Here is a 15,041-nt window from a genome sequence, read left to right on the forward strand (position 1 = left end):
AAAAAATATATATTTAATACGAGACTAAAAACTTAACAAGTAGACACTTGTTGTAAAGTTCCATTTATACAGCTGGCAAAGCCCGTCCAAACAAAAATATTTAACTTTTTCCGGCAAGTGCGGATAGGGAGTGCCTGTCATCAGCTGGAATGCTATTCCACAGAACGGGCAGCCGTCCAAAAGAGACTGCTCCAAGATTTTTGGGCCACAGTACCACATTTTCAATTTTTCTGTGCTACCACAGAATCGTAGTATACTGTGCCTCCACTTTTTCTTTTCCATCAGCTATGCTCCTTTTCTTCTCCCTCTCCCTCTCTCCAAGCACTGTTTTTCTCTTCCCAGCGCCTGATGAACAGCTCAGCCCTGGCTATTTTAGGATGTCTATCTTGAAGAACCAGTTTCTGCTTTTTAGGAACGAGAGCACCAAACAGAAGACCAGCCGTGTGTTTGCGTGTGCATGTGTGTGCTTTCGGGGGGTGGGAGCAGGCTATGTCCCTCCCTAGTTTTAGTAAGTCTGTCTTAGCAGCTGCTCTGAGAAATTTTGCAAAAAAAATTGGGCATGGACAGTTTGATACAAGAACTTTTCCTTTCAGACTTGCCAGTGAACATCAATTCCTACATGAACTCCAGACCCAAACAGCTTCTCTGCTTTGGAAGATGACTTGACCCTGGTGCCTCCAAGAATCAAACAGCATCCCTGGCCATCTGTGTTGGGTTCTGCCACAGTCAAAGCAGTTTTGTGTTGTTCCCTTCACTGCAGCCCAGTCTCCAAACTCCTCCCACCCCATTCCTTGGCCAAAGAGAGAAAACTTGCCTCAGGCCTGTTTTGCAGAACTGGGCCACGGAGTTGTGTGTAACCCTGTTTAATATACATGCTGGTCGCTAATAGCTGGGTGGAGCCTGATGTGAATAACTGGTTCTGCAGGCGATGCATGGCGTCAGCGGTGGAGGTCCAAGCTTGTGTTTTGGAGGGAGGGCTCTTGGTTTGAAGCTACTACAGGTATGCTTTAAAGCTGAAATCCTGGTCAAAGGAAAAGATCAAATGGCAAAGAGAAAACTCAGTGGAGACGTGATGGCCATCTTCAAATACCTAGAGGGCTTTTTGCACAGAAGATGGAGCAGGAATTTGAGGGATGTAGATTTTGGTTAACATTTTAACAGTAAGAGCTGTTTGACAGCAGAAGTGTCTGCCTTGCCCTTTCCTTTGCCGGAGGTCTTTAAGCAGACGCTGGAAGGTCACCTGCAAGAGCTGTTGTAGTTGCACCTTACATTTCAGGCCCTGCATTCAACCTGGCTGCTGTGTCTCTGAATGAGTCCCTGCTCTGCCCAGTCTCTGTTTCCCTCAAGCTATTGCCCGGCACGGATAATTCTCTTGCACTCCTGGGTCGGATGTGATGAGAGATTGTTCTATCGCTGTGCCTGCACATCTGAAAACAAGTGCTAACCTTTGCAGAAATGCTAAGAGCGGGCTCCTCTTGTATTCTCCCGGGGTTTCGGGGTTTTTTGCATTATGCAATGTTCCTTCAATTTTAATTTGGCAAAGGTATCGCATGATTCGGAGAGCAAGGAGTTTGCTCCTTGGCAGAGACATTCCCAGCATAACTCCCCCAGCCTGTGCCTGCCTGCTCCAAACCACTCCAAACCTCGGTTGCGAAACCCCTGACAACTCGGCTGTGCGATTCTTTGGCACGCAGCGCTCCTCCCCACCTGTGACAGCTCAACAGGTTTCCCTGAATATCTGAGATGCTTTTGTCATCCCTCCCCTGAGGGCAGGGGAGGATCAGGTCTCTTCCTGGGCTTTGCCGCCTCCTTCCGCTCTACCTGGTGACACCTGCCTTCCGGCCAACGCCATAAGGCCCTCCCCTCGCCTCTGGCTCTCAGGGGGGAGAGAGAGTATTTTGTAGATCCGAGTGTCCCAGCTTGCGCCTCCGCCTTGCCCTGGTGAGCCAGCCTGGCATGGCTCCCTGGCATGGCACCTGTCTCTCTCCTACCTTGACCGGCTGGCTTCTTTCGCTGCTGGGTGAGTAAATTTGCTCCGGGGTTTATTTCCTCCTTCCAAGTTTGATCTTATCGATATCTGGGAGAATTTGAGCTGTATTAGGGAAGGGGTGGGGGAGCGTGTCTGTCCAGAGAAGCTGGCTGAATATCAAAAGGTGTAGTTCCTCCTTCCTCACAGTCCATAAAAGAGAATGCTGACACGTTCCACTCACAGCGAGCCTCTGCCGTTGTTGCTCTTTTGAATGTTTGCAGGGAAAGGAAGCATTCTCCCAAGCCCGACTCCTGTTCTCTTGTGGCAGCACTGCAGGAGGAGAATTGGCTTGAAAGGCTTTCCGTGCTGTGTGTCCATTAAACCTGCCCTGTGCACCTTTCACTGGGTTCACCAAGCCAAATGTGGCCTTTCAGATTGTAGCTGAGGGCAAGCAGGGGCACACAGTTTCTCCCTTCGGCAAGCCACCCCACCGTGCCGCCTGCAGGCTGTGGCATCTTCCCTGCCCCCCAAGGCCACATTTGCACCATACAATGGTACCTCAGGTTAAGAACTTAATTCGTTCTGGAGGCCTCTTCTTAATCAGAAACTGTTCTTAACCTGAGGTACCACTTTAGCTAATGGGGCCTCCTGCTGCCGTCACGCCGCCGCCACACAATTTCTGTTCTCATCCTGAAGCAAAGTTCTTAACCCGAGGTACTATTTCTGGGTTAGCGGAGTCTGTAACCTGAAGCGCCTGTAACCTGAGGTACCAGTGTACATTTAAAACATGATAATACCACTTTAAACATTAGTAAATTCCCCCCCCCCCCGCAAAGAAACATGGGAGCTGCAGTTTGTTTAGGGTGCTGGGAGTTGTCAAGAGACCCTCTGTCCCCCTCCTGGAGCTACAATTCCCAGAGTTCCCTCTGAAAAACAGAATTAATTGTTAAACCATTCTGGGAAGGGAATAGGCATCTCTCAGCACCGTGAACAAAACTACAACTCCCTGATTGTTTTCAAAGTGGCATTACAGTGCTTTAAATGTGTGCTGTGAATGCAGCCTTAGTCTCTGTGTTGCCTTTGTGGTATTAGTCAAGGAAGGAGTTTGGGGCAACGCTAGAATTAACTGACTCTTCCTGTCCTTGGCTTTGACTCTGCCTAGCCTCCACCCCCACCCTTCTTTCTGCCCTACCAGCTGCAATGGACATCAGCCCAAACTTGGACCTGATATTAGCCTCCCATCCCAACCTTCTTTTGCAGTCTCTGTTAAACAGCGAAAACCAGAGCCTTAGCATGTCCTGGTGGGCTGCATTGAACTTGATGGGCCATGCAGGCCTGCGGTAATGAAAAAAAAAGACCTTGTCTGCCCCCTCCCTTCCCCCCCTCTATTGTAGTCCCTCCTATTACAGGCTATGCTTCTAGGCCTGTATTAACAGTTGCAATCAGAAAGGGAGATGACTGCCCCGAAGCTCTCTTGCCAGCAGCCTTGAATACACAGCCTAATAATAACCTGCCTTGAGGAAGAAACAGAGTTTAGGGAAAATGAAAAACCTTGCTGACTTTTCAGGATTCGTAATTGTATCTCTAATGTTTTCCCCTAATTAAGAAATGCCGGAGTTTAAAAGATTTCTGCTTGCAACTGTTTGCGCGACAGCCATCCGAACCCTTTAGCTGCCGTCTCAAATGGGGAGGCCCGGTTCGTACATTGCCAGGAAAGAGGAAACGTGTTGCCAAAAGAGAGAGAGAGAGAGAGAACGAGGACTAAATAGGACACCAATTTGCATATGTGAATATGTTTGGAGATATGCCAATCAGCGAATAATTACTAGGGTTTGAATAGAAATAGAACTCGCCATGGTGGGGCAGATTCTGTGAACAGATGACCTGTGTACTTGCTGGGTCCTGGTGCTCAGTATTATTATTATTATTATTATTATTATTATTATTATTATTACCACCCCAGCCACTCTGGGTGGCTTCCCTTAAAAAAACAAACATAATAAAATGTCAAACATTAAAAAGTAGGTGGGCAACTTGTTTCTTCGGGTTCTTTTGCTTTTATAAACTGTTCTTGTAATGGGCGCTCCCTCAAAAAACAGAGGACTGTCCTTCAAATAGCGGGCTGCCGCCTGCAGGCACTCTGGTTTCAAATGCTATGCGAAACTGGGTGGACAAATAATTGTGCATATCACATTTGCCTCCCATTCTTCTTCTTTGAGGGTTGCGCCAATTTTATCCTGCCAGCAACCAACTGATGGAGTTGGTGGCAGAGAGCAGGAGTGAATTGCCTCATGGCCCAGCCGGTGAACTTAATGGGAGGGCCTTTGATCCCAGGTCTCCCTAGTCCACCTCCAAGCTATTGCATCACACTTGGCCCTGGCTAAGACCCTGTTTGCACTAAAGAATCTTGGGAACTGTAGTCTGGGAAAGTTGGTGGGGGCTGTTAGAAGAGTCCTATTCTAAGAGTGGTGTAACAATCCCTCTTCTCAGGGAACTCTGGGAGTTTCAGCTCAGTGAGGTCTCATAACAAGTCTTAGCATCCTTAACGAACTACAGTTCTCAATATGCTTTTTGGTGGTATAATATGAGCTTTTTTTTGCAAGGGTACTCATTGGAGTTACAGCACCTCTTCTTTCTTTCTTTCTTTCTTTCTTTCTTTCTTTCTTTCTTTCTTTCTTTCTTTCTTTCTTTCTTTCTTTCTTCTGGCACTCACAACACTCATCAATATATGAGTATCGGCACCTCAGGGTTTTGTTTTGTTTAACCCCAAATAAACCAACTACCATATTTTTCGCTCTATAAGATGCACCAGACCACAAGACGCAGTTATAGTGTATTTTTTGTGGGGGGTGGGGGTGGAGAGAAGCTTTAGAGTTGCTGGCAGAACTCAGATAATTTAGACCAGGTTTGGGGTGTCTGCTCTTGTTGAGAAAAGGTCATTGTGTTTGAAATTGGGCTGAAAAGGTCTCAGACCTCTCCAGAAACCGCTTTGCGCTGCCTATGACTCCCTTGCTGAGAAAGACACACACCCATTCTTGGAAAGGAAAAGCAAAGTTAACCTCTTTTGTCTCCGTTTAGTGGGATTTTATAGAATGCATTAAAAGAAAAGAAAAGTTACATTTGTCCCTTCCACAAGTCTCTCAATAAATTTGGGATAAGTTAACCTCTTATCATTTTTTAAAAAATAAAACAAAAACAAAACAAACAAAATTCTTGATGTAGTGTAGAACCTCTATAATTTTGGCACTCCTTGCATCTCTGATGGTTTCAGTTATATTTCTGCGTATCTTGTGAGTCATGTGCGAAACACCTCTTCTATCTTACCGCAAATATCCGGATAACCAGCCTTCTCATTTTTTCTTTGTGACTGTAACATCCAGTGCTTTTTTGGGCGGGGGCGACGACGATGCATACCCCTAAATATTTTGTGAATCTAAGTTTGGCCTCATTGAGCGACAGTATTTCAATATGAGTAGGAAAATGAGAGTACCCCTAAACATTCTTTTAGGGGGGGGAGCACTGGTAACATCCCATGTTAACCTTGGTTCAGTTCAGTTCCATTTCTTTGTGTTTGCCTCATGAAGTTCTGTTTGGTTATTTGGGCCATACGGATAACATTCAGTGGAAATACAGCCATACCTCAGGTTATAGACGCTTCAGGTTCCGTTTTTTTGGGTTGCGGACCGCCGAAACCCGGAAGTACTGGAACGGGTTACTTCCGGGTTTCGGCTGTCACTCATGCGCAGAAGCACTAAATTGCCAAATCCCAACCCGCGCATGTGCAGACGCAGGTTGGGAATGCTGCGGGTTGCGAACGTGCATCCCGCATGGATCACGTTCGCAACCCAAGCGTCCACTGTACTTTCAAAACGACAACAGCACACCTTCCTTGACATTCCTGCAGAGTGATCTGAGGGAATGCTAGGGCAGAAGGCCTTTTCGAGTAGAAAACTTCCTCCCTTGAGATGCTGCTGGAACACAACTCTTCTCATTCCCTCAGGATTGGCCATACAGTGGTACCTCAGGTTACATACGCTTCAGGTTACAGACTCCGCTAACCCAGAAATAGTACCTCGGGTTAAGAACTTTGCTTCAGGATGAGAATAGAAATCGTATTCTGGCGGTGCGGCAGCAGCAGGAGGCCCCATTAGCTAAAGTGGTGCTTCAGGTTAAGAACAGTTTCAGGTTAAGAACAGACCTCCGGAATGAATTAAGTACTTAAACCGAGGTACCACTGTACTCCGTGGGGCTGGGTGTTAGGGGTCCGAAAGCACTGGAGGACCACAGAGTGTTGCAGAATGCAGGTTCCTTAGCCCTGTATTAGGCCATGACTCGTACTTTCCCGGGCAACATTTGCAGTAGTATGTCAAGGTTGCTTCCATTCCCCCCCCTCCCCAATGTGAGCGTTATTAATCTGTAATCATGCTGAAAGTGCAAGGCTGGGTGTGCTGAGCCTGCCCTGTCCCCACTTAACCTTGCTGCTTTCGGTGGCGAGGTTGGAGAGGGCTTGTAAGCACGCTCGCTAGATCACACTTACGAGCCCCCTTCAGACCTTCCCGTTCTGTGCTGTGAAGCCGGGTTCGCGGCCCTGAGCCTCCGGCACAATTGCCGATGAATAATGCCCCATTGCAACCCAAAGAACGTCTTTGTGATCCACCTTTTGTTGTCCTTGGGGATAAGACAGCAAAGCCGTCTTTAGAGAAAAGCGGCAAAGGATGCAATCCCTTCTTTGGATGTAAGTCGCATTGTGGACCCAGGGATATATTATGTCCAAATAATGTGGAGGATCAAGCTGCAAGAGGGGTGAGCTTGGGAATGTGTCTTGCTCACTCAGGATCTACCTCAGCCGTGAAGTGACCTCGAACCAGCGGCTGGTTTCGGTCTTTGCCTCTCAGTGACCTTGTCTGTTGTGTGGGGCATAATTGTACTGACCAGCCCTACGGGAGCCAAGATTACTGAGCTAATGCAAGCGAAGGGCCTTGAAAAGTCTATTCCTGTTCAGTGTTCCGGATAGCCTGCCATGCCTTTTTCATAATACAGTGGTACCTCAGGTTAAGTACTCAATTCGTTCCAGAGGTCTGTTCTTAACCTGAAACTGTTTTTAACCTGAGGTACCACTTTAACTAATGGGGCATCCCACTGCCACCTTGCCACCGGAGCATGATTTCTGTTCTCATCCTGAAGCAAAGTTCTTAACCCGAGGTACTATTTCTGGGTTAGCAGAGTCTGTAACCTGAAACATATGTAACCCAAGGTACCACTGTACTCCATGTCTCCCCTACCCAGCAAAGAACACCGCCCCCCCCCCAAAAACCTCAGATACTCGGCATTCCATGGCTCCCGACTCATACCCTCCAACATTTCTCTGATGAAAATAGGCACGTCCTAAGTAAAACCAGGACATTCTGGGATCAATTCAGAAATCAGGACGGCTTCTGTGAATCCGGGACTGTCCCTGGAAAATAGGGACACTTGGAGGAGCTGCTCCGTTCTCACTGGACTGCTTTGTGGCTTTCGTGGCACTGTTAATTTGAACCCCCTTAGGTGCCCTTCCCCGTAGATTCCCCTCCCAGACGTTTGCAAACCTTGGGCTTCCCCCAAGCATACTCATGCCTCCCTCTCATTTGGTGCCAGTCCTGTTTTGGCAACATGGCCGTCACAATGACTACAACGGTTAAACAAACTTGCTTCTGGGCTCAATTCAGAGTGATTGTTTTGACCTATAAAGCCTTGTGTGGTTCAGGACCGCAAAACCTCAAGGACTGTCTTTCCTCATATGAACCGACCCGGACCCTGCAATAATCATCTTAAGTCCCTTCTTCGTGTACCCCCTCCATGGGAGCTTCGGAGGGCGGCAACACAAGGAAGGCCTTTTCAGTGGTAGCCCCACACTTGTTGAATACTCTCCCGAGGAGGCATACTTGGTACCAGCTTTCTTTTCCTCTACCTAGGCTCTGGCCCTATTATCTTTATATTTGCGTTTTTCATTTTTTGTTGTCAGTTGGCTTTAATGTAAGTTGCTTTGTAAGTCACTGAGAAAAGCAACTAACAAATATAATCTTTGTCACACACACCCTTTTTTGTGATGGCACCATAGCCTCTTTTTGCTGTCCATGGAAGCCATTTTGTGCTGGCACTCACATCCCTTTTTATCAAAGCACACACACCCCATAGCTGTCAACATTGCCCTTTTTTAAGGGAAATTCCCTTATTCCAAATAGGATTCCTCGCAAGAAAAGGGAAAAGTTGACAGCTATCACACACACACACACACACACACACACACACACACACACAGACACTAACACACATTCAGCACCGATATTAATAAGTTGGCACTGGACTTCTCTATTCATACGTATTCCAGCCTTCTCTGATTCTGTGCTTTCTGGGCTGATGGGAATCCTAGAACCATAGAGTTTGGAGGGGACCCTAAGGGTCATCTAGTCCAACCCCCTGCAATGCAGGAATCTCAGCTAGAGCATCTATGGCAGATGACCATCCAACCTCTGCTTAAAAACCTTCTGAGTCTGCCACCTTCTCAGGGACACCTTCCCACTGTCAAACAGCTCTTACTGCCAGAAATTTCTTCCTGATGTTTAGCCAGAATCTCATTTCTTGTAAACTGTAGCCATCGGTTCGAGTCCTACCCTCCGGAGCTGGAGAAAACAAGCTTGCTCCGTCCTCCTTGTGACAGCCATTTAGATATTTGAAATTTGTCATATCTCCTCTGCCAAAGCCTAGCCTTTAAAAACAGTGGTAACAGAGGTCACCAATGTGGCGTTGTCTAGATATTATGGCCTGCAACTCCCATCCTCTGTGACTCTTGGCCATGTTGGCTGGGAATGATGAGAACTGTCATTCAAAACCCCTGGAGGGCTACCCCTGGGTTATGGAATACAAGCACGGGGTCAAATACCCATTAAGTGGTAGCGGTGGAGCTACCAGTCCTTCCTGCCTCGAGGAACCAGCCCTCAGCGATGGAAATGAGACGGCTAGGGGCCTTCAGGGACTGCCTGACAGGCAGAAATCTCATCGCTGCATCTTCATCCCAGGCCAAGCTTCCCTTGTTGGTTTCTGCCTGGCATGCCGCTGTGAAAAGCCCGGGATCCTTCTGTGTTGTTAAGCGGAAAAGAAAGGGGGGAGAAATGGCTACCTTCACATCAGCCCCCCGCTGCCTCCTTAGAGGACGGCCCAGCACATAGGAACCTCGATGCCCACCCTACCCACCCCCTCCTGTTAGATTTATGGCCTTCTCCCATCCATGCCCCGCTCTCTTTCCCCACAGGGAGCCGGCCCATCCATTACAGCTTGTGGTGGCTGCTGGGCTCCCACTGAGCCAATTTTCATCCATCTTCCCCTGTCGTCGTCCCCCGCTGCCTCCCGGCTCTCCTCACTCAGCTCCCGCTAATGCAGCCCCTGGCATGTGGCCGATGCTGTTGTTCGGCTTTTAATTTACAAGGGCTCAGACCTGCAGGCCCCGCCGGCTTGGGGTTTGTTATATGGATGGTTTCAAAGAGCCGGAGATGGAGGGGAAGGGGCCGGATTAGACTGGGCAAATAAATCCAGGCGCGTTGCCTCTCTCTCTCTCATCTCGGTAGTGTTGACAGACAATAAAAGGGCTTGTGGATGGAAATGAAAAGAGGAAGGGCTTGAATATCGAGAGGCGGCCTTGTTTGCTGCCTCATATCCCACATTATCAGCCTAAGGTGGGGAGGGCAGGGAAAGTCAAGATGCCAACATCATCCAGGCTTGAACCGAATTAACCTGTAAGTTCCCAATGGGATGATCCCCACTGTTGTACTTCCAACACACAAACACACATACACCAGATGTTTTGGACTACAACTTCCACTGTTCTCAGCCAGTGCGGCCAGCGGTCGAGGATGATGGGAGTCCAAAACCGGATGATGACAACATGCGTGCTGTGCCTCTGTGGCTCTTGTAAAGCTAAAGGTAAAGGTAAAGGGACCCCTGAACATTAGGTCCAGTCGCGCACGACTCTGGGGTTGCAGCACTCATCTTGCTTTACTGGCCAAGGGAGCCGGCGTACTGCTTCCGGGTCATGTGGCCAGCATGACTAAGCCGCTTCTGGGGAACCAGAGCAGCGCACGGAAACGCCGTTTACCTTCCCGCCGGAGTGGTACCTATTTATCTACTCGCACTAGTATACTTTTGAACTGCTAGGTTGGCAGGAGCTGGGACCGAGCAGTGGGAGCTCACCCTGTCACGGGGATTTGAACCACCGACCTTCTGATCGGCAAGCCCTGGGCTCTGTGGTTTAAACCACAGCGCCACCCGTGTCCCATGGCTCTTGTAGTGCTTCTCTAAGTCTCATCCAAGGAACACTCCCTCTGGTTGTTTCTTGAATGCAAAAAGGGCCAGGCTAGTATTTGTGAGCCTATGCTGGTGATCAGAACTGTGAAATGTCCTCCGATTTTAGCAGGGGCCTGATCTGTTTGTTCCAACACTTGGCAGCGGCTCTCGGCAGGCCCTCCTGCTCTGGATCCGACCCCCTGTGCTTTCCTCGGTGTGGCCTCCGGAGCAGATTGGGGGAAATGACAGGACTGGAGCAGGTTTCATGGCATGCAGGTTGCTGATATAAGCTAAATGCATCAGGCAGGGCTCTTTGTCTGGATGCAGATAAACGCCTGTCAGGGCAGCTGTGTGGAAAAATGGAGGCCAAGGCCAGAGCTTGTGAGCTGCTGGCGAATTCATTCTGCTGTCCGGCAGGGAGAAGCTGTGTGGCAGGAGCAGCCCTGCCTGCCTGGTTCAGACTGTGTCAACAGCTCGGCTCCCAGATCTATTCAGGGTTGGTGGTGAAGAGGGCTCCCAGAAGATTGCTGCTATCCAAGACAGCCAGAATCTGTGCACAGGAAGAGTTACCGGTTGTTGTTGTTTTTGTTGTTGTTTAGTCGTTTAGTCGTGTCCGACTCTTCGTGACCCCATGGACCAGAGCACGCCAGGCACTCCTGTCTTCCTCTGCCTCCCAGTTTGGTCAGACTCATGTATGTAGCTTTGAGAACACTGTCCAACCATCTTGTCCTCTGTCGTCCCCTTCTCCTTGTGCCCTCCATCTTTCCCAACATCAGGGTCTTTTCCAGGGAGTCTTCTCTTCTCATGAGGTGGGCCAAAGTATTGGAGCCTCAGCTTCAGGATCTGTCCTTCCAGTGAGCACTCAGGGCTGATTTCCTTAAGAATGGATAGGTTTGATCTTCTTGCAGTCCATGGGACTCTCAAGAGTCTCCTCCAGCACCATAATTCAAAAGCATCAATTCTTCGGCGATTATCCTTCTTTATGGTCCAGCTCTCACTTCCATACATCACTACTGGGAAAACCATAGCTTTAACTATACGGACCTTTGTTGGCAAGGTGATGTCTCTGCTTTTTAAGATGCTGTCTAGGTTTGTCATCACTTTTCACCCAAGAAGAAGGCGTCTTTTAATTTTGTGGCTGCTGTCAACATCTGCAGTGATCATGGAGCCCAAGAAACTAAAATTTCTCACTGCCTCCATTTCTTCCCCTTCTAAAAGATGTCAAGATGTCCCTTTAAGGCTTTATCTTGCTTTTTCCCCTTCTCCCTCCCATTCCCTTTTCCTCATGTGCTGTGCCACCTCTTCTTCTTTTTTTTAGTTGTAAGTCTGAGGGCAAGGTCTTTCTTACCACTATTATTTTTTATATTTGTAAGCTGCTCTGGAGCCTTTTTGGCTAAAGGGTGTGGTATCAATGCCTTTAACAAATGAATAAATGTGTCCCTATTACAGTCTGAGTCAATGCCATGCAGGATATCTCACAGTCTCTGCCTGTTCCAGGAAGGGGCCCATTACAACAGGCCTTCCCTATAAAGTTACATTATTTAACCGGATTTTGAATTTATTTAAATGTATACAAATTTAAAGTAGCTGCCGGCAAGCTTTGGGACTGAGCTTTAGTATTGTTGTTCATGGCTATGTAGCATTAATTAGCGCTAATTAGAAACAGAGTCTTAATGTAGGCAATAGTTGTTTTTACGGAGAAAGTGAGTTGTTGAAGGTTCTGTGAGAGAAGCATAATTTTCTATACAGTGTACACGTCAGTTCCTTTCGTCCTGTTGTTGTCTCCATTGCAAACAGGTTTGGCTGGTTTTTGAAACGCAAATCCTACAAAACCTGTGAAAAATAAAGGCTGACACCAGGGGAGGAATGGACAAATTCAGCGCTATTTTTCTAGAAAAAGAGGTGCTGCAACTCACCATGAATGCCTCCCTTTTTCTCTTATACACATCATACCTCAGGTTACAGACCTGGAAGTACCGGAACGGGTTACTTCTGGGTTTCAGCCATCACACACGCACAGAAGCACCAAATCACAACCTGCGTGTGCGCAGACGCACCGCTGTGGGTTGTGAACGCTGTGGGTTGTGAACGTGCCTCCCGCACAGATCACATTCACGACCCGAGTGTCCACTGTATTGGCAATGGTGCTGGAATTCATTTCCGGTGAGTTCCTGCTGAAAAAAGAGAGCCCCGGACAAAATCCATCAGTTTCAGTTTCTCTCCGCTTCTCATTTTTGCAAACTTATCCACACTTACCGCTTGGACCCTTCTTTCCAGGCACATGTCTGCAATTTAAACCTCTGGTGTTTTGGGTTCTCCTTTTTTTTTTTTTTGCACCAGAGCTTTCCCTGCAAAAACCTGCTCTTCACAGCTGAAGTGCAAAAAGTGGCAATTTGGGTTATAATAATAATTATTATTTGTACCCCGCCCATCTGGCTGGGTTTCCCCAGCCACTCTGGGCGACTTCCAACAAAGATTAAAAATATATTAAAATGTCACCCATTAAAAACTTCCCTGAACAGGGCTGCCTTCAGATGTCTTCTAAATGTCAGGTAGTTGTTTATCTCTTTGACATCTGATGGGAGGGCGTTGCACACGGCGGGCGCCACTATCGAGAAGGCCCTCTGCCTGGTTCCCTGTAGCTTTGCTTCTTCCAGTGAGGGAACTGCCAGAAGGCCCTGGAGCTGGACCTCAGTGCCCAGGCAGAACGATGGGGGTGGAGACGCTCCTTCAGGTATACTGGGCCGAGGCCATTTAGGTTCTTTGTGGATTGCCATTTCAGTGGGATTTAGCGGGGAAGGTTCCAAAGCAAAAAAGAGAGAAAAGAGTGCTTGGACATGGAGCTTGAAAACGCAAGCCTTTTCTGGAAAGCACAGAGAAAACGCATGTGTATATAAGCTCTTAAATGCAGTTCTCCTAATTTCTGCAGCAGTTTGTGATTTTTTTAAAAGTCTATGCGACATCAATATTTTGGTACAGATTTCTCCTAACAAACACATATTTTGCATGCACTTGTGACCAACATGCACCTTTCTGCAAACTATTTCCCATAATATACAATATATTTTTGGATGTGCTTTCCACCTATATATCCATTTTCATGCACACTTCCCTCCCCCCCCATGCATTTTTGTTCACATTGCTTGGTTCACGAAATCTGGGCAAGTGCCAATTTTCGAAACATAGTTGTGTTTTGGTTCTTGCACTGCTTTGAGAAGTGCAAATTAGGTGGTCTCTTATTAAAATGCCAACTACATGGAGTTTTCTCCTTGGTCCTCACAGCAGGATCAGTCCTCACAAAGGCAACAATGGGCTTTGACATTTGCAGAAGAAACAAATCAGATAGCTCTGCCCGTACTTTCACATCTCTCGAAAAGGCCATTGTCTTTTTCCAGCAATGGGATAAAAGAGAAGAAAAAGACTTTTATCTCCCATGTCTGAGGCTGATAGGAGTTAAAATGCAAAACATCTAGAGGAGGCCAGACCTGGGAAAAGCTGATGTAGAAGAACTTTTCTGTGTGTGGATACGAGTTCCTGTTTCAAGTGATTATTGCCGCTGAACCACACGAGCGTTAGCAAAGAAATATAATAATCTCATTCTCCCCTCTCTTCATTTTCAGTTCCCTTATTTCCTGCTCTGCCTTCATCTCCTCTGGCCGTGATAGTGGGGGACTCCGTTTCTCTCCCGGTCCCATTTGCCTTACCCCCCTCTCACTCTCAAACCACCATTATCTGGAGGCAAAATGCAACCAACATAGCAATGGGAACCTTGAGACCCAACTTCACTGTTGTGGTAGCAGACAGATTCCATCCTCGGTTCAGCGTGGTCCCTGGGAGTGGGAACCTCAGTATCACGGCCGTGACAACCTCAGATTCTGGCATCTACACGGTGGAGATCTCCCCGCTAGGGAATGCGGTACAGAAAGGCAACATCGCTGTCATGGTGTACGGTGAGTACTGGTGTTTTGCCACTGTGGATGGGCGAGTCCGTAGCTTAAGTGCCTTTCCTGTCTCTGGCTCCAGCCTCTCACAAAGTCTGGCCACATCTTCACCATATATTTAAAGCACTACTGTACCACTTTGATGGGATGTGGGTGGCGCTGTGGGTTAAACCACAGAGCCTAGGACTTGCTGATCAAAAGGTTGGCAGTTCGAATCCCCGCGACGGGGTGAGCTCCCGTTGCTTGGTCCCTGCTCCTGCCAACCTAGCAGTTCGAAAGCATGTCAAAGTGCAAGTAGATAAATAGGTACCGCTCTGGCGGGAAGGTAAATGGCATTTCTGTGCGCTGCTCTGGTTCGCCAGAAGCGGCTTAGTCATGCTGGCCACATGACCCGGAAGCTGTACGCCGGCTCCCTCGGCCAGTAAAGCAAGATGAGCGCCACAACCCCAGAGTCGGCCACGACTGGACCTAACGGTCGGGGGTCTCTTTACCTTTACCTTACTACTTTGACAGCCAAAGAACCCTGGGAAACACAGCTTGTAAAAAAGTGCTGGGATTCGTTAGGAGGCAGGCTTAAAATTATTATCAGTGCATTTTTCCCCTTAAAAAATGTTTAGGGGTACTCTCGTTTTCCTACTCATATTGAAATACTGCCCCTCAATGAGGCCAAACTTAGATTCACAAAATGTTTAGGGGTATGCATACCCCTGTGTCCCCCCAGAAAAAAAACACTGATTATTATTAATAATTTCATTTCTGTACCACTCAAAGCAGTTTACAGCACATTAGGCACCAGGGTTATAACTTTTATTTTT

The 15,041-nt window shown here is 47.8% G+C and overlaps 2 protein-coding genes across 2 annotated transcripts in view; one reads left to right on the forward strand and one right to left on the reverse strand.

Moving 5' to 3' along the window:
- Positions 1–15,041, reverse strand: part of LOC309375319 (uncharacterized protein) — a 282,552-nt gene that overhangs the window by 112,443 nt on the left and 155,068 nt on the right. The gene's annotated exons all lie outside the window — the stretch shown is intronic.
- Positions 1,566–15,041, forward strand: part of VSIG10L (V-set and immunoglobulin domain containing 10 like) — a 36,972-nt gene continuing 23,496 nt past the window's right edge. The window contains exons 1-2 of the mRNA XM_081920608.1: positions 1,566–2,020; positions 13,906–14,235. Of these exons, the coding sequence (XP_081776734.1) occupies positions 1,957–2,020; positions 13,906–14,235 (394 nt within the window). The 5' untranslated portion in view covers positions 1,566–1,956. The remainder of the gene's footprint in view (positions 2,021–13,905; positions 14,236–15,041) is intronic.

Source organism: Podarcis melisellensis, assembly GCF_964234715.1.
Source record: "Podarcis melisellensis genome assembly, chromosome: 8".
Lineage (NCBI taxonomy): Eukaryota > Metazoa > Chordata > Lepidosauria > Squamata > Lacertidae > Podarcis > Podarcis melisellensis.